The following is a 24722-nucleotide window of genomic DNA, read 5'->3' as shown; positions in this document are numbered from 1 at the left end:
GTCTACTCTAGTTCAAGAACAACTGAGAATCATTGATTTTTGAGAAGATATTAGAAATTAAGAATTAATGCAAGATAAGTTTTGTCAATTTTCAAGTGACAATATTTTGAAGAAATACAAATAAAGACTATTATCAAATATAAATACTATGTTGATTTTTATGGTATAGGAGCTTATGTGAGGCATCTGTTTTGGGTTCATATCAATCTGCACTGAGCTGACTTTGGATAACATAGTACAAAGTGAATGTCTTATCAAGAACTTAGCTTTCATACCTGTGAAACTTCAAAATCTGCTTGGAGATTACCAGATGCTAACCCACTCAGGAGGACAATTTCATTTTCTTTTGGTTGTTGGACGTTCATGGTGCTGATAAGTTTTGGAAGATCTGGAGAAACATTGACCAGTTTCTGTAGAACAAGAATCTTTATTAGTTTAGATTATTTCTTTTCACTTCCATAATGATAACCCCCAAACTATTTTATGTGCAAAAATGATTTATTTATGTAAGTGCTCATAGTTCAAATTGCTCAATCTATTAAAGCTATTACTAGAAGAAATTATGTAAAATAAAAACATAAGAATTAAGACTGGAATATGGGGCTGGGGATGTGGCTCAAGTGGTAGCACACTCGCCTGTCATGCACAGGCACTGGGTTCGATCCTCAACACCACATAAAAATAAAATAAAGATATTGTGTCCACCTAAAACTAAAAACCATAAATATTAAGAAAAGAATTAAGACTGGAATAGAAAATTTAAGTTTTAGAAACTCTTTAGCTCTAAATTTTCCAAAGTGATCATTTAGTAATTAATACCACACAATAGACATAAATAATAGTGTAGAAAAATTCCCTTCTTAAGCTTTCAAACAAAGAATTGTTCACCAATGATTTTCTGTATAACAATAATAATGGTAAAGATAATGACTAACATTGATTTTCCTTTGTGTACCAAGCACTGTGCTAAAGACTGTCCATATCTTACATCATATTGTATTTAATTCTCATGACAGTCCTGTGTATACTAGGTACCATTATTGCTTTCATTTTATACAGAAGCAGCCCAGAGTTAGTTGCTGGCACAAATCAGTGCCAATGTGCCTGCTCCACATCATGCCAGGAGATTGTCTCAAATCACTCACAGGGTTCTGGACATGCCTGCTTGCTTTCATCCTCCCTGATCTCTTTTCAATGAACTCGACACCATAATTCCATCAAATAAAATTGTATGTACACTTGCTCTTGAAAATTCTTCCAGAAATACACAGATGATGATAGTTAGAGGGTAGTAAAGATTTGTAAAGGATATCTGTGTGAACAACTGGGTTCATGTTGCTTTGGTGCAACATTACCAGGAGAAAATATGATAAGAGTAACCAGGTGGTTGTCAGTATTGAGGATGGAGTACTTAGGTACCTGATACTGAGTAACTAAGTAATCCTTCTACCGTTCTGTGATAATCAAGCTGCAGATGGTATACTCTGAACAGTATTATACCAAATGGCAAGGGCAGACTGTCAGCTTTGGGCATGGAATGACAATCTTATCACACCACTTAATTCTTCCCATTATCCTGCAGACTGTTTCCAAAGAACAAAGGAGACTCCAAGTGCTTATGTTCTGTCAGGGATTCACGTCAAGGTTCTCACAACCTTGGACATGTTTGGGAACATAAGCTGCTACAAGGTTCATAAAGTTCAAGCCCAAGATGGGTGTAAAACAAGGAAGTCAAGGTTAGGGTCTGCTGGAAGCAGCAGGAAGGAGCAAACCTAAGAGTCAGAGGAGGGATTGGCTGGTGTCATTCAGGTTTTAGAAAAAATATGAAAAAGTTGCCTCAGACTGGGTGTTGGGAGTGAAGGAAGGAGAGAGCAGATACATTGAGGCACTGGTGGGCCAGAGGAAGAGCATGCTAAAAACAGTTCTGACACAGAAAAGCAAGTTTCACAAATGTTAAGAAGGGCAAAGTCCTGGGACAGAAGCGAGGAGGGTTGGGGATGCAGCTGTGGTGAGACCCTCTCACTTTCATTCTCTTTAAATGAACATCATCACTTAAGCATGGGGTCAGATTGGGCAGCTCTTACAGTGAGCTCCTGGAGAGTTCAGCTTCCCGGTGTTACCTGCTGCAGGTGCTCTGTGCTGCTTGCATCCTTGTTGACATCCAGGTTCACAAAGCAGACCTGGGAAAGAGAGGAAAAAACTGTCAATTAAATGAAAAACCTAACAGGCTTTTTGGAAGAAAGCAGGAATCTTGGGAAACTGCTTTGCAAGTCCACACATTTTATATAGGTTGGCATAGAAACAATCATTTCATCTTTGGGTTCCTACACAGGTTTGTGGTGCACTGCTGAGAACTGCCCAGTGGTCTCAGCAGATGCCCTCTTCCTTTCATGGCCCAAACACAGTCACAATGCCTGCTTGCATTAGAGTCATGAAGAGTCCTAACACAATCTTCAGCTCTGTTTTTGAATCTCATGCAATCTCAAAGGTAAAAGTACTTATAATGCTCCAAGCCCTTGTCCACAACTCTGATGAACCCTTCTCTCCATTTCCCTGTGTTCTCTTCTTGTTTCTTTCCTCCACCCATTTTCAATACAGTTGTGATAAGCAGATCTCTTTTTGCTTTAGTATTTTAGTTCATTTTAACTGATTTAATCTGGAATTAGTTGCTTCTTATTTCTGGTCATCTTAGATCAAAGAGTGAATAAATTAGCTTAAAAACAAAAGGTACAATATTAAATAATTTCAACTGATAAAATAAGTCCTATGATTTAAATTCCAAAATCATTTCATAGATAGAAAACTACTATGAATATTCAGATGGTGTTGAAGAGAAGAAAACTTGAGCAAGGAAATGAACTATGTTCTTGAAAGATAAAAGGCTTTTGTTGGGCATGGGATGAGGCAGGTGTCCTTAGTAGGTTAGAAAGCAGGAGTAATGCCTGGAGGTGAGAAAGTACAACACACTTTCAGGAAACCAAAGAATCTGACTGAAACAGATTCCTTGAGAAAGGGCAGTGTCAGAAATAAGAACTTGGAAGAATCATGTTAAATAAAATAATGTGAATGAGGTTTTATGCTAAAAATTGCCATATAATATATATATAAATATATTTTATTGTTAACCAGTTAATTTGCCCATACACAACTGAGAAAATTAATCATCAAGACATTTAATTCACTATTTGAGTTTATTAGATGCCTACTAATATCTGCAATTGGTTGTCTGGTGTCATAGTTTTAGAGTGCATCTATTTTTGAGATTAACATAAAAACATAATTGAAAGCTTTTGGAAAAGTCACTTAGAACTAAAACATGTTGCTAAAGTATAAAGATCACTGCTGCTGAACTCCCAAACACTGGAGATTTCTTTCAGTGTCATAGGCTCACAAGATCCTGCATCCCTGGGACACAGTGTTCTAGGGATTGAGGTAACTTAATGAGCACTGGGGAGGGAGAGGGGCTTGGAATGCTGCCTATGTGCTTGTTCAGAGGTTCTCCTCTGGGACAATAGGATGGAAAATAGGAAGGAACTGGGCATGAGTCCCTTTGCAGACAGTACAAATGGAAGCATAAATAATAGATGAAGCTCAGAAGTAGTTCATGATCTAAGGCAGCTTGAGAAAATTCATACAATAATTGCAACTTTGCCTTTGGAAAGCTGGGTCAATATCCATTAGTGCTCAGGGACTTTTAATAACATGTAGCCAGGGCTGCAGTGTCTGAATTGATAGACAATTTGCCATTCACCTTAAAGAAAGCCCATTACCTTGCTCCTGGGCATCCTACAACCCTTTTTATCCTGCATCATGATGGGAGAGGGTGAAGCAGAGACCAGAGATCAATCACAGGCATCTGTAATAGTGCTTCATCTGCCCTCCAATATTGTCTTCCCTCTTCCAAGGATTAATTCTCTTTTGAGTCCTTCTTGACTAAAAATGAGATTCTGCCTACATCTGAAGGAAATCCTTCACAATTTTAGCTTTGCCAAGATAGAAACATAACCAAATGCACACAAAACCTGGTTTTACCTAGAGTGTGTGTCTTTCTATCTCTTTGTAGTAGAAGAAGATCCAGATTTTTTTTTAAGGTCTGATATATGTACAATTTTGAAAAAAAAAAACCTTCTTTTAGAAAAGGGGTAATAAAATTCTAATTATATCTAAAAAATGAATTCAAATTTGGAAAGGCTAATACTAACAACACTGAAATTTTCAGAAAAAAATGATATTTTAACTAATTAACTGCTCAATGCTTTCCCCTGAGATTTTAGGCTGCATTCTCTTTGTTCATCTCTTCATATGGTGACAGTTTTATAATATAATTTTATCTAGGATGAATAGAAGGATAATTCAGTCTTTCTCTAGTATGGCTGATTGAGCTTTTTTCAGCTACAAAATTTTTTATTGACAATCTTAAACATTTTCAGCTTAATATCAAATTTAGTGTGGAATTATAATTTCTTTCAAGTACAAGTTACCTTTTAAGTACTGGGGATTGAACCCTGGGGTGCTTCATCATTGAGCTACATCCCCCGCCTCCCCCAGCCCCGACCCCCACCCCCTTCCCCCCCACCTTTAATTGTTTGAGGCAGGGTTTCACTAAGTTGGTGAGGCTGGCCTGGAATTTTATATTCCGTCTCAGCCTCCTGAGTCACTGGGATTAGAGGCATGTGCCAATGTGCCTGGCTTATATGAGTTCTTACAGGCACACTTACTATTTGCAATATAGTTATAGTTTTGTGCTCTACAAATGTAAGTATTTAGATTAATTTTCTTTTGTGTTATTTCCATGGAAGAAGAACAAATGCATGGTGCACTTACAAATTTCACTGCTGCAATACCAAATAAATTGTTTTCTAGTAGAGAAATTTGGGTTGAGTAAGTGTCAATGAGAAACCAGTCATGTACTTAAATTTTGCATGTCTAATGGCTGGAAGAATTTTACATAGACTAGCTACTGGTGTAAACATACAAGGTAGAGAGTGGTTTTCTTTCCACTCCTATAGAGTTCTGATGTCGGGAACTGTAGGGCATATTCACATGACTTGATCTCTGACCTGACAGCATTTCTGTTGCAATGTCTGGTTCAGTTGCCACTTTCTGTGGTAGGAATATTCCTGAAAACCTTTCACACATGCAGAAGGCTAACAATCACTTAAGTGTATATGAGAGTGACTCTAAGCCACATAAATATACCTCAGGTCAACACAACCCCAATGAATTTCCCTGAAGCCAGATCCCACAAATGCCCAAGGTCAATCCAATGAGGGACAATAAGATATGATAGGAGTCTGGATGAAAAGAGATAATTGTGCCTAAAACATGACTTTTGAAAACATTTGCATAAAGAACCATGTGAATACAGTGTTAGGCCCCATTCCAGGGTCTTGGGAGAGGCCAAAGCATCCTCAAATTTGAGCTATGACAGTTTTACACTAAATCCACTTCTTGGTGAGATGGTCCACATGATTGCATTGCTCTTGACAAGTTTCCACTCTATGACCTTGGGCTATTTCACTGAGGTTTAGGCATCCACTCATGCTGTGCTCCAAGTGGAGAGGGTAAGACAAGCCTCGGTCTAGAAGAGCTGGGAATGGTGGGCCTGGTTTAGGAGGTTTTGATGAGGAGACTGTGTTCTGCCTCCTGCAGGTGTATGGTGTTTGTGCAGGGTGCTCAGAAAATAATCAATTCAAGGGATTGTTCTTGCTCTTAGGGTTATGATTTGTCTGGAAGCAGGACATATTCCTAAAATGAAGACCCTTAGGCAGTGTGGCAGGGTGACAGGTCGCATATATTGGAGGAAGACATCCAGAGAGCTGGGTTAATCACAAATGCTATCCCAGAGAAGGCAGGTTTTGAGGTGAGATTTGAAGTCAGAGGGGACAATTTGAAAACCATGAGTTGATACTGCATGGACACTGAATGGATGATTTTGCCACCATTAGCACCTGTGAACAGTGACCTGGTAAGAGGATCTATATTAAGCAGGAGGGGAAGAAGAAGGGAAAGAAGCAGGGAAATCCAGAGCAAGACATGCGGCCTAGAACCCCGAAAAGGGAGAACAAAGGTGGTGAGCAGAATGCCTTTCCTCTTCCACAGTGAGGACTAGGCGATAATTCAGCAGACTTTTAAAAGGTGAATGAAAGAAGGATTAATGAAATAACGCAAAGAACAATTTTATGATATGCTTCCTGAGCAACAAGAATTGAGAGAGACCTGTCAGTTACAAACCCTGAGTCTGCTCTCTGCTTGATGGGTTATTGCAGGAGGTTGTAATGGAAATTTTTGGTAACAGGAATCATAAAGGAACCGGGGTGAGTGTCATGTCTTACTCAAGTATTGACACTTGGAAAATTGTGAATTGTGGTCTAGGGGTTGGAGAGAATTCTGTTCTGGAGAGGCTGGGGCTGAGACACCAGGCAGCTGAGAGTCAGGTGTAACTGTTGTGTTGGCTGTTCACCTCCATCTGGACGGGTACTCATAATGTGTTTACAGAATTACCTTTTTTCTTCAACATGGTCTGTCTGCCTTCAGCCTTCACTAATGCCACTTTTCTGTTCTTATGGTTTTAAAATGAAACAATGTAGGAATAAATATCACTAAGAAAATGATGCCACTTGTGATTTTGACTTCTACATAATCTAATAAAATGCCCTGAAGTTCTTTATGTAAAACAAAACTTTGAATGTCTACAGGCAATATACAGTTTAATCTCTTTAGTATTGTGGATTATTTACTCAAGCAATCTCAGTGATTTATTTATAACTTCCTTTTTACAAATGGTGTTCTTGTAAGCATTTTTTTTAAATAGAAATTTGCTGTAAAATTTTATTAGTTCATAAAACATATTTTGGTGAAAGATTCATGTGAGAAAGAAGCTGACATTTAAAATCTAGTAAAAGAGGATGAAGTAAAATCACTGTAAAGTGGATTGTAATTCATAGTGACTTTTGTGTAGTGACTGTATTTACAAATTAAGTCTGCACAAAACAGTACTATTTTATGGGATAAAAAAAAAAGTCTGACTTTTGAATTGAATTCACTCTCCCCCACTTTTCCCCCAAAGCTGGTGATGATTGTCAGCATGCTGATGAGCAGAATGCCTTTCCTCTTACACAGTGAAGACTCTGGCCACACTTCAGCGGACTTAAAGAAGGTGAATGAAAGAGGGAATAGTGAAATAATGAAAGGAATAATTTTCTGATGTGTTTCCTGAGCGATAAGAATGGAGAGAGAACTGTGGGTTATAAATCCTGAGTGAGTCTGCTCTGTGCTCAAGGGGTTATTGCAGGAGGTTGTAATGAGAACTTTTGGTAATAGGAAACCCAAATAGAGTTTTGTGGAGGAACTGGAGTGAGTGCTGTGTCTGACTAAAATATTACACCTGGGAGGTTCTGCATTATGGTCCTGTGTTCGGTCTTATTTAAACTTACAACAATTCTATCAATTAAGTACTATTATCACCTGCAATATTGAGATGAAGAAACTGAGCCCCAGAAAGGCTTACTAACTCACCCAAGGTCCACAAACTAAAATAACAGAACTAGGATTCAGATTCCTTTTCTTAGTCTCATCTCTACACTTCTATCTTGCATACAATCCCCACTCCTTTTGATGTATCCTACTTTCCTTATCCTATAGTCTGAACCTATACCTTATACTGTACTGTGACATGCATTATATCATTTGGTCCTCAAAACTACCCAGTAAAATAGGAAGGGAAGCTATTTTTCTGTTTTTATAAATGAGGAAACTATGTGCTAGCATGATTAAATAACTTGCTCCAAATCACTAGCCACATTTTAAAATTGAAACTAAAAGGTAGGCAGGTTTAATAATAAAGTAGTATATAGAATATGAGAGGCAGTGTATTTAGATGAATCAAGAATGAACTATTATAAACAGATCCATGAACAAACTCTTTCCAGAGTCTGATTTATTATCATCTTAGTTAACTGTATTAAATACAAACATGTTCTTGGTTGCTGGTCTTCAAAATTAAAGAAGATATAGTCTCTGTGCTCCAGATACTTGTAGTCCAAACTATGACATGGAAAGAGTTGTTTAGTAATGAAGCCTAGGAAAACCTCCAATATCAAGGTCAAAGAGAAGATTAAGAGGAAGGGGTAATAAACTCACATTTATTGAGTGCCTATTTATTCCTCCCCAAAACCTTGAAAGAAGATAAGCATTGTTAACCTTTTTTTAATTATTATTAGATGAGGGTATCAGAAGTCAGATGAATTTTAGGATAAGCACACTATTCAAGGTCAAATGATTAGTAAAATGGCAGAGCTGGGATTTGAGATTTGACTCCAGTTTCTTTCTCCTAAATCATTTTGTTTTCCCTCAAATAAATATTGTTGATCCCATATATGTAAAAAAAAAAAAAAAAAAAAAAAAAAAGAGAATTCTGTGCATGGAACCTATAAAACTGTAACCCAGAAACTGTAAGGACAGTTGTAAGATTCTGTATGTTGCCTTTAGTCATCGTTTTAGGTGATTCAGATGATCAAATGCAGTAGTGGAGAAATGTCTTTGTGCTTTGTTTGAACTAAGGACCACTCACTATGTGAGAGGTTAGATGGCAGCAGAGTTTTCAGCCCCAAAGTGATATTCTGACTTCCTCTGTTGGCAATCTTTCTGTCTCTCTTTGAGTCAGCCAAAGCCATCAAGGAAATCATTCTTATGGAGATCCTGCTTAGCAAATGTTAATCAAAAGCAGGATGTCAAATTGCCTTAAAAATCTAGCCATTTCAGTGTTGAATACGACCAAATAGATACTTATGGTTTATCTTAGAAGAATGCCAGTTCCTTTTTTCAGCTTCTAACAATGAGCCATCTGGCCATGTGAGATATGACAAGATCTCTTAATTTGATGGCATCAAAATGCTGATCAACAAAGCTTCCAAGGAAAAAAATTGCCTGCTTTCTTCCCTCAACCAAAGACTTCTGCTAGATTCAGGACCATGGACCAAAATTATCTTCTGAAGAATATCACATTTTCTCTGATTAGTACTTTAAGCTGATGATACTAAAATGGCAATTTTATATCAATGTTGGTATCATCATGCTGGCAGACATTCTGGAACACATTTGACCACTGGAGAAAATACCGCATTTGTATCCAGTTATTACTTTGAAATAATTGCAACAGTCTCACCAAGATGAAATATAAAGTGGTATTTACTCTTGAGACTGTAAAAAGTCTTTGCTTTATTGTCAATATCTTTTTAAAAATATATTTGAAATGCTGTTTTGGGGGCAGTTTTCAAGCAGTTTGTGAATGATCTAAAATTTTCTAAAAGATGAAAGATTTTTTATATTAACCACACAGGAAGCCAATTTTATTGCTAGCTTAAAATTTTTAAAAAATCCCTTTTAGTCATACACAACATCAGGATCGACCCTGACATAATCACAAAGGCCTGGAACACAGTCTGCTGTAATTCATCCTGCCCAAGCTCCACTCTGGAATCCCTCAATCCATTTAGTCAGTTTGTTAATTTAAGTTAGTGTCCTGTGGATACACTCCATGCCAGGTTCCACTGTGCCACATCTATACATGCAGATCAGATTTATATTGATCTTGATGAAATTCCCTACCTCCCTCTCCCATACTAACTCTGCACCGATCATGAAGGAATTTTTCTCTAAGTTTAGGGAAGATTCTAGATTCTGGGATCAACATCATTTTAACCTGTGAGGGCTTTCAGGGAGTTAAATCAGGGTTCTTGAAATAGTTGTTCATAAGAAGTCAGGTCTACACTCCTTGAAATTTTAACATCCCTAAGGAAGGCATAGTCTCTGCATGGGGTACTTGTATAGTAAGTGAATGTGGGTGGGGGTAGTGGTCTAGGGTACTGGCCAGGAAGGGCTGCCATCATTGGCTCTATTCTTGGCTCCTGGGCAGTTGAGACCATAGTCAAGCCCAGTGGCTTGTCAGTTGTCAGATGAGCTCTAGAAACTGAGTAACTAGTCACCTTCTACCAGTCAGGAATCTTAATGTAAACAGTACCCCTGAGGAGCATGCTGATTTCCTGAAAGAGGAAGGAGAATAATGGAAGTGAAAATTGAAGAGCTGGTAGTATGAGAGAGAAGAGAAAGAGAAAACAAAGAAACAAGGACATTAGCAGGGCTCAGCATCATGTCCTGGCTTGCTTCTAGAGGGAGTCATGCTTGGGATCTGAAGACTGGAAGCTTTGGGTCTGCTTCTCCTGGCTTGCTCACTGTCAGAACCAAACCCATCCGGATGGCACAGCAGAGCGCCCTGGGCGGAGCTCTGCATTTACATATTCCCAGGCTCCACACCAGCACTGCTCAGTTGCAGCCTCTTAGTTTAGAGCCTGAGGATATTAGTTACTGTTATTATTTATTTTAAAAGATAAAAGCTTTATTGAGACATAATTTACATACTGTATAGCATAGCCATGTAAAGTGAGTAATTCAACCGCATTTAGCATATTCTTCATTCTCCAAAGAAACCGTGTGCATTATAGACACTCTCTATTTCCCCCTCAGACACCCTCTACCCAGCCCTGGACAACTCCCATAGTTCTTTATATCACTATAGGTTTGCCTGTTCTGGACATTGAGTATGAATGTATGTGTTTGGGGGTGTGACTGACTTCACATAATGTTTCTTAAGTTTATCTGCATCATAGTGAGTCTTAACAATTCCATCACTGTTTTTTGCAAAATATTATTTCATTGTATGGGCATACTGCATTTTGCTTATCTAACCATTTGTAGATGTTTGGTTTGTTTCTTAGGAATTTTTTTGTTTTGTTTTGTTTTTGTTTTTAAAAATCTTCCATGATGAGTGAGGATTTGGAAATCTTGAGATAAAATGATCCTTGAGCAATTCTGTCACCTCCCATCCTCCTGGTGATGCAACCTTGCTCTTGTGATCCTCTCCCACTGGAAGGCGTGGTCTTAAGAAAAAGTGACACCAAGAATGATGGGGGAAAAGTTGATTCATATTTCCCTTGGAACTGGACTTATCTAGAAGTTTTACTTTTTAAATAAAAGAAAAAGTATGCTAGACTTGGCTCCACTTTGTTTACATTTTTCCTCCTGGAGATTATTTAGATTACTGATATAAAATAGATTTGATAAATTTCTGAATTTCCAACAGTCATACCCTGGGATAGTGCAAAGAAAAGCAGACTGCATAGATGAATTATTATAGGCACTGAGGATGATGGTGAGGGGTCTCCTATTCTGCAGCAAAGTGCTTTTTGATCAAGGTGGTTACTCAAACTTCCACTTTGCCCATTGAGATGAAGATAGGCTGCAGGAAGCCTCTGGAATCACCAGGAAGTTTAATCAGAATCACCCTTTCTGGGGTGCACACACTAGTGTGTGTGGAGCATGAGGGTGTAAGTGAGAGGAGTCACATTGCTGACAGATGGGTATGGCCTCAGGAGGTGGGAGGTGTGATGCTGTTTTTGCTGATCCAGGAACATTCGAGACTAACACCTACAATTCTTAACCATTCTCACGCTAAATAGGATTGTTCTAGACTTCTCAAAATTCTTCATCCGTAACCGCCTTTAAAAAAATAAATAAGCCTTTACTTTTCCTCTGTATACCTTTAGTTCAAAGCTGCAACTCTAGGGCATCTGAGCAAATGTGCTTTGAAGAAAGAGTGATAGAGGGAGATAGGCTGCTCCTGGGTCACCAAAGCCAGGAATAACCCAGATCCCCAGTGTCTTCTTAGTGAACAATATGACCAAAGAACTAAGAAAACAAAACTGGAGAAGTAGGTAAACAATTAACTCATTTTCAGATCTTCAGAAAGAATCCTATATTTTCCAGGTAGAGAGCTCATTCTGAGTCCAGAATGTGAGAAGTTCCTAAGTTTCATCTAAGTCCAGGCACTGAGGTGTTCATACTGACTCTTGAGGATTCTCAGGGGAAAATGATGCCTCAATGGCTAGAATGTTCTCTTCCTCTGAAGCAGGAGAATGTACAGGTGACAGAAGATGGCTGTAGCTGCCCAGCTTCAAATCTAAGCTCCACCAGCTATGGATTGTGACATCTTGACAAGCCACAGTGGGGATAACGAAGTACTTGCTTTGCTCAATTTCTGTGCAGATGAAATGAAATACAAAATAGAGAAAAGCATTGTTTGGTCTCCCTTTTCCATGGGCTTGTTTCCACACAGAATTGGATGACATTTTATTGATTTCTGGACTGTAGTCTGTGAGCATGAATTATTGAATATTGCTGCTCTACACTTTCTTTCATATAAAAGTGGCAATTTTGTAAGGTTTAATCTAAATTTGAGATGGTATATTTATAAAGATTAGCTATTTCTGAGAATGCAAAACAGCTAAAATTTGTCTTCTTGTGGTAACTACCTTTTATATAACTGTAACTCTATTTACTTGGAATATTTATTTCAGTTTAATTTTATAAGCATTATTTCCCGACAAAAACCATAATTTGCTTTTGTCTAAACCTTTAAGACATACATATATGTACAGACTGTTAACTTGTTTTTCAGGGCTATGGAACACTTAATTAGGAAATGCTTTCCCTCTTGTTCCTGGAGGCATTTATAATTTAATTCACCTAAATGCACAACAGTGTTATGGTTTTTGCTATTATCAAGAGTTATAAAACTAGTGGGTGATTATAAGGGACATGAAATTGGCATCCAACTATGTCTATGGAAGTACCAAAATTACAATTTTCAACAAAATTGTAGATATATTAAAACACCAACCATTGCTGAATCATTCTTTATTAATTCCTAAATATAAACATGATTTTTGAGAGAACTTATGGACCTGAGCCAATAGAGCCCCTATTATTAAGAAAAACAATCTTGAATCAGAATTATAACAGCTCTTCTGTGCAAATCAGCCTCTTGAATCTAATGCATAACTTCAATTTCTCAGCACAGTGTGTGAAAGTATAAATGGGTTGGCTCTGTTCTAAACTTTTAAAAAATAGTTGAGGGGATTGTAGATGAAGCTCATTGGGTCAGTGCTCGTGTAGCATGTACAAAGCCCTAGTTTTGATCTCCAGTACCACAAAAATAAATTGCATTAAAAAATAATTGAGGGTACATTGTTCATCCTCAGGTGTGAAAAGGCAATTATATCTTTGACTATGGAAAAACAATGCTATAGACATATTTATTGAACATAAATATGATACATTTTTAGACTTTTGTAGAATTTTATGTTTTTAACATTCAAGTAATCCTCCATTATAGGTAATTTCTTTTTCATCTTTTCAGTAATAAGATAACCTTCAGCAATTATCTTTTTTCTCTTCTTGAAGCCATATACATTTGCACAAAGAAAAATTTTTTAAAAATATAGACACTTAGAGTAGCTCAATTATTTAGCCTGTGTCACATTGTGATGTTTTGGTCAATGAGAGACCACATAGATTATGGTGGTCTCAGAAGATTATAATGAAGCTCAAAAATTCCTATTGACTATTGATATGGTAATGTTGACATACTGCAATGAATTACATGTTCATGGTAATGCTGATGTAAATAAACTTACTTAACTGTTAATCATATAAAAGCATAGCACATATGATTATGTGCAGGACATCATACTTGGTGATGATAAATGACTATATTACTGGTTTATCTATGTATCATTTTTTAGTGTGTACTTATTCTATTTATAAAAATGTTTACTCTAAAACAGCAAGCCACACTGCACCCAGCAATAGCCTCATGCATGTTATATTTACTGTCTCTTGATTTCATCATTTTTAAATGTGCTTGACTTTATCTCATGTTGTTTTGTCATCATGACACTAAAAGCAATAAGCCATACCATATATATATGCATATATATGTATACAATATGTTTATGTATATTATATATATTATAACACATATATAATGTTGTATGTGTGTGTATATATACATACACACACACACACGTGCACACATACTGTATAGATTAGGTATATAGTAGGCTATACCATCTATGTTCATACAAACACACTCCATGATGTTTGCACAGTGACAGTATTGCCCAAAGGCACATTTCTCAGAACATATCCATATCATTAAGTAAATCATGACTAGAGATACAAGGCAATTTAAATACTTTTAATCCCTGTGAATAAGTGATTAGAAAGACTCATTTTAAATAATAAATAATTTATCTGAACTTGATCTCTCACTTGCACCTCTCACATTTTTGACAACTAAACTACTAATGACAGACACTACCTCTTCCAAAACCTCAGGTCTCCTTGAGCCCACACTGAGCTTCTTCAGATGAAGCATTGCTGAGATGTCTTAGTACAGCTAAATTGCATGCAGAGTAGAACTCAGTGGCAACCACTAATGCACATCTTGAACCACTCTGCACAGGGAAGTGGTGATAGAGGATTCAGCCCTCAAGCATAGATGCTAAGGGAGACAAGGTACTTCTTTATTTGGACAGAACTATCCAGATTTCTGTCTATATTGGTAATCCTGTTTCCTTGGATTGCTAAGAACCACTCTATTTGGCCTATTCTACGTCTGTCAAAGATTTTAGTCCAAGGCATGAATACAAATTTTTGTCCCTGTAGAATAGATTCATAGGTTGTTTAAAGATTCATTAATTTAAATGTTCTAAAAGACTGGCAGATACTGAGAAGTAACTCACTTTTCCAATAAATGAACATTTCAAGTCTTTGAAAAGTGGAATTTTGAGGTCTATATTTCCCACATAATAAGTAAATAGATAAAACAATTAGAAAAAGTCAAGGCCAAACAAAGCATGAGAGGGAACATATATCATAGAGAATAGGATTAAAATGTCTTTTGTATTTGTTTCCTTTGACAATAATTCTAAGTAATCACTAAAACAGAGCTTGGAGGACAGTGTGCTAAGTGAAATAAGCCAGAACCAGAAAGACAAATAAATACCAGAGGATCTCACTGATATATGGAACCTAAAAATAACTTGTAGAAATAAAGAATAGATTGGGGGTTATGAAGAGCTGGGGGTCGGGGAATGGGGATATGCTGGCCAAAGCCTACAGACATCCAGGTGTAAGATGAGCACGTTCTAGGGACCTAATATACATTATGGTGATTATCATCAATAGGAACATATTATCTACTTGAATTTTGATAAAAGGACAGATTTTAAGTGTCTTCACCTAACACACATGCAAATGCACACACACAGTGACTATGGGTAGTGAAGAGTGTGTTAGTTAATTTGTAGTCATTTGCAGGTATCAAATCATCACACCATAGACTCTGAACACATGCTATTCTTTATCCATTAAATATATTAAAGTAATTTAATTAAAAAAAAAAAAACTATTTCAAAAGGTGTGCTGTAATCATGTGAGGCATTGGGTTTTATCCTCAGCACAACATAAAAAATAAACAAAATAAAGTTATTGTGTTCATGTACAATTAAAAAATGTTCTTAAAAAGATGTGATATAAGATGGGCACTTTATAAATGTTTTTGCTCTCTGTTGGTAAAAGTAATGTGCATTCTGATTTATGCTATTTTTGTCCAATTTATTTACTCCCTTGAACTTCATTCGTTTAAGGTAATGACTCTTGGAAAAATTGACCTTCATGATGTGGGAGGTAGTTTGAGTTACCTCAGTTGTTGGTAAGGTATGGCAGATAAATCTTGCAGTTAAACCCCAGTTGCAGAATCAAATATTCAAAATAGATAGGCAATTCAGATGTTTGTTAAACACTATTATTTCTAAAGTTACTAAAAATTACTGACAGCCACAGGGCAGGAAGCTGGTTTTTTTGGTATTCCTTTTAAAGTTTCTGACTTTCCTCACTGAGCATCCACTAATTTGGATTCAGCATTTATGGAAGAAAAAGAGAGAGGGAAAGGTGGTGGGGGGGGAGAGAGAGAGAGAGAGAGAGAGAGAGAGAGAGAGAGAGAGAGAGAGAGAGAGAGATTGCTTAAAAGAATAAGTTCTGTTTTTATTTCATGGATATACTGCTTTTCTTTTATTTTTCTAATAATAAACTTACAAGGTATTTATTCATTTATGATGGAGTTACTTTTGTTTCCTGTCTCTTTCTATTTTTTTTTCCAGATTTGCTTGTCTGTTTTGTTATTATCTTTCATATTTGAGATTTTTTTGATTCTCTTTACTTTGTTACACATTTGTATTTAGAAGTGTTGAACAAATTGGACATCTCCAAAGGGTGCTTGTTAACTAATGGATTTCTCTGGAGGGCTGAGATGCAGTCATAATCTTGGGACACTTCTTACCATCAGTATGTATAGTACCTTAGTGTGCTCAAGCTGCTATAACAAAAATATCACAGGCTAGATGGAATAAACAACAGGAATTTATTTTCTCATTGTTCTGGGGGCTAGATGTCCTAGATTAAGTGGCTATGGATTTGATTCCTCTTAAGAACTCTCATCCTGATTTGTGGATAGCTACCTTCTCCCTGTGTCTTCACATGAAGGAAAGAAAGTTCTTCTGTCTCTTCCTCTTATGAGAGAACCATCCCTGAAGGATTAAGGCCCCATCCTCAACCCCATTTAAGCTTTGTGACCTCTTCACAGGCCCTCTATCCCAACACACATTGGGAGTGACACAGTGACTCACCTTAGGGCCTCAGCATATTAATTTGGAAGCATATGATCATTCAGTTAAAATGAGGCACTACTGCAGCCAATCAGTTTTTCCAGATGGGAATTCTCCAACTTATTGCTTGAAGTGTTCATATTAAAAGTTTGGCTTCTATTTTCCTTGGATTTTGGGGGTATAGTATTGGATCTCACATTTAAACTCATTTTTCAGCACTTTAATTTTCTCATATCTTTCTCTGGAGCCTGATTTAGTGTCACTATGGAATAAACCTGTAATTACATTTATTTATTTTAAAAAAACCTAGTAGTCAACTGCCTATTATGGTCCAGCTATTCTGTGGGTGATGGGGGTGCAGCAGAGAGCAAAGAGCTCTTGATGAAGTGGTGGCCTCTTATGTAGCCTAAGAAAAAGAGATTAGCATCTGAACTCCTTCCACAGACTCCATCAATACCCCATTTCCAGGCCCTGCCTATCTGATAGTGGTTTCCAATTACCAGTAATTTCCTGGATTTGGGGTGTGAGCCGACTGACTTGGCATTCCTCCTCTAAAGACTTAGAATTTAGCATTCTTAGCTCTGGTACAGTCTGCGTGGTTTTTATTCTCTGGAAACTTGACGTTTCCCACCAATTGTTCCGTCCTCTTGTCCTTCGTTGTTTTACACATCTTTTGTATTACTTTAAGTAGTTTTAGGAGGGAACAGAGATAAAAGTCATGAATTTAATCATCTGTATTTAGTGGAAGAACCTCAAACATTTCTCTGCATCAAAGAGAAGATTTTTTTCCAGAATGGAATTCTGGAACTAGCTATTAAGCTACACCAGTTGTAGATATTGGTTGCATTGGGATAATTGCCTTGATGGTGATAAGGACAAGGAAATAAAAAGAAATCATTGAATAAAGGCAGTAGAAGTGACCAAGTAATAAGACAGAAGGTGCAACCAGCCATTTCAGAGACAGCTGGGGAGGACTTGACAGCTATACGGACAGCAGTGAGGGAGGAATGGAAGTCAAGGCTCTGTGTATTAAGGATAAAACCCAGGAACACTGTACCACTGAGCTACATCCTCTACCCTTTTATATTTTAATTTTGAGATAGGTTCTTGCTCAATCACAAAGGCTGACCTCAAACTTTAGGTCCTCCTGCCTCTCCTGGCTGGGATTATAGGTATGTGCCCTTGTATATGCATTTTTAACATCCTCAATTATCTGGCTGATAATAATGCTTTTCAGATAAATCATGAATGAGGGTGAGGATATGGTACTCTTTTAGGGGAAGGAGCTATGCAGTCGATAAAGGAAGAATTCAGAGACATTGTAAGGGTTGGCCAGAACATATTGCAGTGAGCTGATGAACTGTTGAGGGGAAGTAGCATCCAGATTACAACACTGTGACAAGTTTGGCAATAAACCACTTAATTATAGACTGCTATAATCAGGTGACCTTAGAGGTTATTTAATTTAGGTTTCCTCAACTGGGGAAAAGAAGGGAGTAGATATCAGAATTCTCTAGAAAGATTTATAAAACGTACAAGTTTGATTCTTGGGCCTTTTGGAAAATGACCCAGGTGACTGTTGAGTATTTACAGAAGAGCTCTTAAATATACGCAAATTAGGCTGGGAAATATTGCATGTCTTTTCAGGGTCCTTTGAGTGTAGTGAGCGTTAGATCTGGAATTAGATTTCAGTCACATGCTGGAGTTTCATCACTCTGTTCTTGTAGGGGGTGAAAATTTATGGTTTAAAATTGGGTTGACCTCAAGAATGGGATTCTAATTAGAATAAGATATACTCTATGTATGTGTTATATGTCAAAATATACTCTACTGTCATGTTTATCTAAAAAGAACAAAATTTTAAAAGGGCAAAAAAGAAAAGAATTCTACACATAGAAAATAAATATTTTTCAAAATTAAAAAAAAATGTGGTTTGACAAGGCTGGGGACTCAGAAGGGGGATAGAAGAGGACTGAAGATAATGGAGATTTAAGCACATTTATTTCCTGGAGTGACCAATTTAACGGGGAGGGAGAAATGGAGAAGACAGTAAAGAAAGGATAAATGGTCCAGTGATAAGAGTAACAGAAATGAAGATATTGAACTTAATTGAAAACAGCACAATGACAGTGTAAATGTGAAATGTCAATAATTAGCAAAGTGCCATCTCCCAACCAGCATCTAGGATTCGTTTTCACAGGGGAAAGTTCATTTCCACCATTGCTTCTCTTATGCCGGAAGGGGGAAAACCCAAGCAACAAAGCGGCTAGAGTGAGAGACTATGAGAGCTTACTGTGGCCGCCAGTGGCACCCTGGAGGTTCCTGCTCCCTCCTGCATTTGCTGTGACTGCAGAAAGGATTGATAGTGGTGAGGCAGACCCTCAAGTGAGTCCCAGCTCAGAAGCTAAGAGGCGCTGGAGCACCCTTGGTTCTGAGAGCTGCTGCCTACTGTTGGGAGATGGCTTCCCAGTCGTGGGAGCTGCGGCTGCCTCTGAAGCCTACTGCTCCCTTGAAGACTGTGCTTCACGGCAAACCTCCATCTCCTGCAAATGCCAACAACAGTAATTAAGGACTCAGACATCAGTCTTAGAGATATTAAGATTCCAAATTGCTACTCCACTTCCATTGAGCATATTGTTGCCGGCACTTTCCATAGTCCTCACATATAGTGCTGTTAGTGCCTTACATGTTGTTAGTCCTTACATGTTGTGCCCAATAGGGTTACTCCTTCTAATTTCAATGATCAGATAAAGTTAAGAAGTGGGGGTGCGTCTATTCTGTCTCATCTTTAGACCTCCTCTGAAGTGCTACCTATTCAAGGTAACTTTTCCTGATTATCCTACTACTAGTGTCTCTTGCAGCACTATGTACTTTTTCATAGCACAATTTGTATGAACTTTATTTCTTGCCCTTTTTTTTTGGAGGGGTGCTGGAGATTGAGCCCAAGACCTTGTAACACTAAGTTTGTGCTCTATCACTGAGTTATATTCCAAGCACTTGTTTCTTTTTTTTTTTTTCTTTTCAACTAGGACAAAGATTTATGAAGATAGAAACTATGGTCTATCACTGCAACTGTCAGTCATGGTAGAGTAGATATTCAGTAGACGATTACTAAGTAAATAAAAAATGACCAGGTCATTGATGAATATGTAGAAGTCGCCATATCTGTCTGTGTTATCATGGACCATCTCTTCCAGCCCTAGTTGGTTGGGAGATACATTGTGATGTAATCTGCTGGTACTTACTTTTCCTGGTCACTGACATAGCAATTCTTTATCCTTTTTGTTTTGAGAGCTTCTTAACTGCTTTTTAAAAATATGTTAAATCTGAACAAAGGATAGAGTAAATAAGCAAAAGAAATTCTTTTTACCATTCAGAAAGTACGAACATGAACCAGAGAAAATACTATTTTGTACAGGGAGGAAATGAAGTCAATAAAAGCTGTCTTGTAAAATACCAACAAGTGTGCTTTTAAACAATTATCAGGTAGCTTTGAAGTATAAGTAGACATGCCTTCTTACTTGTACTGGAAAAGTCTCTTTTCCTTTGAATGGCAGCCTGTGCATGTCTTTAGGCTTATTTTAAGATCTGTTGGCCTACCAATGTTCCTGAGAGTAGCTTGGATGGCACCCAAGGTTGACAAAGAATTGCCAGTGCTCAAAAAGGCACATGGACCAGTGGTACATCAAAAATCTGCACTTGACAACTTAAGCATAGGCTCTCAATGCCACCACACAATTAGGAAGGGAGTCATGAGTGAAAGCAATAATTGTCTAGAATTTATCTTCCTCTTTATCCTTCAAAGTTCTCTTATATATGCTGGATGCAAAAATGTTCTGATGTTCTGTACGAGTATTCTATCATATCTTAAATAAATATACTATTGACACAGTATCCTCTAAATCATGCTTTAGGCAATTAATATAAAATGGGCTTCTGCATATAACTTCTATCTATTATAAACTCAAAATATTGTGAGTTAATATCATTGATTTCTAAAATAGTTTTATAGAGGATAAAATTCTCAGACTCTAAGCAAAACTCAAGCAAGATCATCTATTTAAAGCTCTATCTTCTCCATTTCTAAATGATTATTGAAAGTTCAAAGCTTACTTGTTTTATTCTTTCCTTGGAAAACATATTTACATGCTTATGAGAGTAATCACTTCAAAATCAAAATTATGAGGAAAACTCCACCAGACTTCAAGGAGTGCCAGAGGACCCTGGACTGATAAGGAGAGGAAGCAAAAGCTGAGCAAAGATTTGAAGGTGTTAGAGACAAGACAGGGGCCCGGTAAGGCAGCTGTGGAAAGGATTCCAGAATGGAAACAAGCAGCATTGGTCAAGGCTTTGTGACAAGAAGGAACATAGTGCATTTAAGAAACCAAGAGGGGGAGTGTTCAGGATGCAGGCAGTGAGCTGAAGAAGAGAGGACATTGATGCCAGATTATGCTGGCTGTAAGATTTTGTCTTCATCCTGAAGGCAATGGAAAGCCAATGGGCACGAAGATCCCAGACTTGGGGATGCTGACATATTCATATGGACGCAACTTTTACCCTCCCTGACCCCAACATTCCACTATTTAATAGCCTCAGTTCCTTGTACCTCCTAAGTTGCTGAGACAGGCTTACATCTCTCCTACATTGTTGCTGCCACTGCCTAATTTAGGACTTTATTGCTTGTGGCCAGGAGCAAAAACTTTTTCTGACATCCTTGACTGAGGTCTCTCAATTTGGGCCCATTCTATGTCTTGCTCTTCTCAGGCTAAGCTTCCATTTTTTTCCCCATGTCTGGAGGAACTTTAGCAAAAGGTTTGAGTCATTTCACATGCTTAGTGCCTAGGTGTCCATTATCTTACTGTCACATGTTATGTTTCCCTTTGTGTCTTTGATCTCACATCACCATGCCTGTACACACACTCTAAAGCACATGCTCTGCTACAAGATAGGCATTTCCATTTTACCATATCCTGTCAATCCTGCACCTTAAATTTCAGCTGCAACAGACCAATGATCTTCCGTGAACATGCCCAGCATATTTTTAGCCCTGTCCAGGCCTTGAGAGCTCATGCTTTAGTGGTGCTGCTGGGCCTTGCTGCCTGTGCCTTTGCCCCCAGCAGAGGATCCACTCAGACCCCAACCAATGTGCGGCCGTTTCTAGTATCATATTGTGCAGGCTTTCAAGTGTCCTGCTCTCCTCTTAAGCATTTGTTTTTAACAGCTGCTATGTGATTTTGTAATATTTACATGGTGTTAAATACAAAAGACTGCTTTTAGCAGCTTATAAGCTCTCAAATAGAAGCATCCATTTATTCACTTACATTTAAAGAAATACATTTATAGACAATAAAGATCATCCTGATAGAATATAGTTCTAGGAGATTTTATACATGCAGAAGTTCTTGTAAAGTCCAACAGAATCTCATGTGTTGAAGGCTTAGTCCTCAAAGCAGCAAGCAACCTTCAGAAGTGAGGCTTTGGGGAAGCGATTGGATCATGAGGCCTCTGAACTTATGAGTGGATTGATTCACTGATAGCTGAATGGACCACTGGCAGGTGGTGAAGGGACTACCTGCCATGGCCTTGGATGGAGGGGGTGGGTTACTAGGGGCATACTCTGAAAGGGTACTTCTTGTACCTTCCTCTCGCTTTGTATCTGCTTCTCAGCTGCCACAAGCTGAGCACATTTTCCTCTGCATGCCCTTCTTCCATGATGTTCTGTCTCACTCCTGGCCCAAAATGATGGAGCCCACTGACCCTGGACCAAAACTTCTGAAACCATGAGCCAAACTAAGTCTTTCCTCCTCTAAGTTGCTTTTCTCCGGTATTTTGGTCACAGTGACAAAAAGCTGGCTAATATACCACCATAGGATACAGAATAATTCCAACTCTCCATCCCCGAAATTCTCTTGCACTCATTCCTCTCCTTATCCATAATTCCAGCAATGCATGATCTATTCTCTGTTGCTATCGTTTTGTATTTTTCAGATTGTCATCTAAGCAGAATTGCATGTCCATAACCATTTGGGACTGGGTTCTTTCACTTAGCAAAATACATCTGAGGTTTATGCATGTGCTTGCCTTTGTTGCTGTGGGGTGTTCCATTGTATGGATGGGCTGTGGTTTGTTTATCCATTTGCTCATTTATCTAGTGACTGTGTTCAATGTTCTTAGGAACATGAGCTTTCATTCCACTTGGACAAATACATGGGTTGCTGGGTTGGGTGATAAATGCACATTTACCTTCCGAGAAGCTGCCGGACTATTTTCCACAGTGGCTGCAATGTTTTTCATTTGCTGCTTCTTCACATTTGTCATTGTTTCCCATGCGATTATAGACATTTTCTAAGTGGATTTCTAAACGTAGCAAAGCCGAGCTGCAGCCATGGTCTCGTAGAGTCCACTTAATCCTCATAACAACCACATAAGCTTGACACTGCTACTGTACTTAAATATACATGGATGTTTTCAAGGGCAGAGGTATTAGTTGACTTCCCATGGTCACACAGTTAATGAATAGTGCAACTAGAAATCTGATGCTACAGCCTTCTCTGTTAACTACTATATCACCAGGCCTACTCTATGAAAATGATTCTGAAAAGTAAATAGGCCAGTTAATCAGCATCAAAGGGATGTGTCTCAATTTCCATGAAATTCAAAGGCATTTAGGTAGGCAGGCACATGCTCTTTGTGTAGAATATTTCTTATTGTTCAATATAGAATTCCTGGGTCCTGTCTAGTAAAACTGTGTAATGGGAATAAATTCAAACAAAAATATTGACACAAGATTACTCATTCAGGATAGTAATTCACTCCTATTTTGCTAACATTGTGGTTCAGTGACACCGCTCCTACTAATTCTGAGTTATTGGTGGAATTTGGTTTGTTTCTTGTTGTCGAATTAAACAGTGAAACAATCATTCTTGAAGTAAAAAAAAAAAAAGAAAAAAAATCAGTGGGTTTATAATGAACAAGAAAAAGACATGGCTATTCTTGCAGATGAAAATTTGTACCTGCCAGGTGAGATATCAGCAGGTATTATAAACTAAATGGGAGTAAAAGTCTAAGATATTATTAGCACAAACATTCATTTTTAAAATTTTGTACATATAATTATTTTTACTTGAAGCTTCAAACTTGATTTTTTTTTTTAAAAAATTCCTTTTTCCTATTGACTCAAAAATTATTTGGGGGTTTGTATGAATCTTTCTTAGAGAGTCATTTGGTAAGATTATGTCACATAAAATTTCCCAAATTATGACAAAAATATACAGTTCCTAGTTAACCACACATTCCACATTTTATTGCCTCTAAGGTTCTGGTAACCAGGATTAAGGTTTTTAGGTAGTGAGGAAATCACATTTTTGCAAGCTACAAATGAATGTCAGAAAAGCAGCTATATACTGAATGGTTTATCTTCCTAAGTTTGTATTTCTAGCTAATAAGAATAATTTGCATTCTCTAACTACTTGACAATTACAACTACTTGTAAAAGATGTTAGCCAGTATTTGTGAATGTTTTTCACATCAGAAATGTTACTATTCTCTTCTTCTTCCATTCCTCCTTCTTCTATTCCTCCTTTGTTTTAGTCAGCTTTTTCACTGCTGTGACGTGGCAAGAACAATTAGAGAAGGAACGTTCATTCTGGCTCATGGTTTCAGAGGTCTTGGTCCATAGCTGGACAACTCCCTGGCTCTGGGTCCAGAATGAGGCAGCACATCCTGGCAGAAGGCAGGGTGGAAGAAAGCAGCTGGGGATATGGCTTCCAGGGAGCAGAGAGAACCTTGCTTGTCGGGAACAAAATATAAATCCCAAATCCTGATGATCCACTTCCTCCAGCCACACCCTATGTACCTATGGTCACCACTCAGTTAATCCACATCTGTGGATTAATCCACCAATTAGGTTAAAACTCACATAGCTAATCATTTCAGACCTGGACCTTCACACATTATCGCACATATGACTTTTGGGGGATACCTCATAGCTAAACCATAATAACCTTCTTCTCATAAAAACACCAGAAAAATATACAATATATAACTTCATATGAATATGCACTGTATTTTTCTGTGCTTTTTGCCTTATGAACGAGCCTTTGTCACAGAATGCTTAGAATTTTTAAAAGAGGAAAAGAACAAATATAAGAAGAAGAA

General features: G+C 37.7%; 1 protein-coding gene across 1 annotated transcript in view; it reads right to left on the bottom strand.

Moving 5' to 3' along the window:
- Sphkap (SPHK1 interactor, AKAP domain containing) overlaps positions 1–24722 on the bottom strand; it is a 151162-nt gene that overhangs the window by 38510 nt on the left and 87930 nt on the right. The window contains exons 4-5 of the mRNA XM_071619346.1: positions 2121–2180; positions 276–410 (exon numbers count right to left, since the gene is read on the bottom strand). Coding sequence (XP_071475447.1) covers positions 276–410; positions 2121–2180 — 195 coding nt within the window. The remainder of the gene's footprint in view (positions 1–275; positions 411–2120; positions 2181–24722) is intronic.

This window comes from Marmota flaviventris, chromosome 11 (assembly GCF_047511675.1).
Source record: "Marmota flaviventris isolate mMarFla1 chromosome 11, mMarFla1.hap1, whole genome shotgun sequence".
NCBI lineage: Eukaryota > Metazoa > Chordata > Mammalia > Rodentia > Sciuridae > Marmota > Marmota flaviventris.
This window is presented reverse-complemented; position numbering and strand designations above follow the sequence as displayed.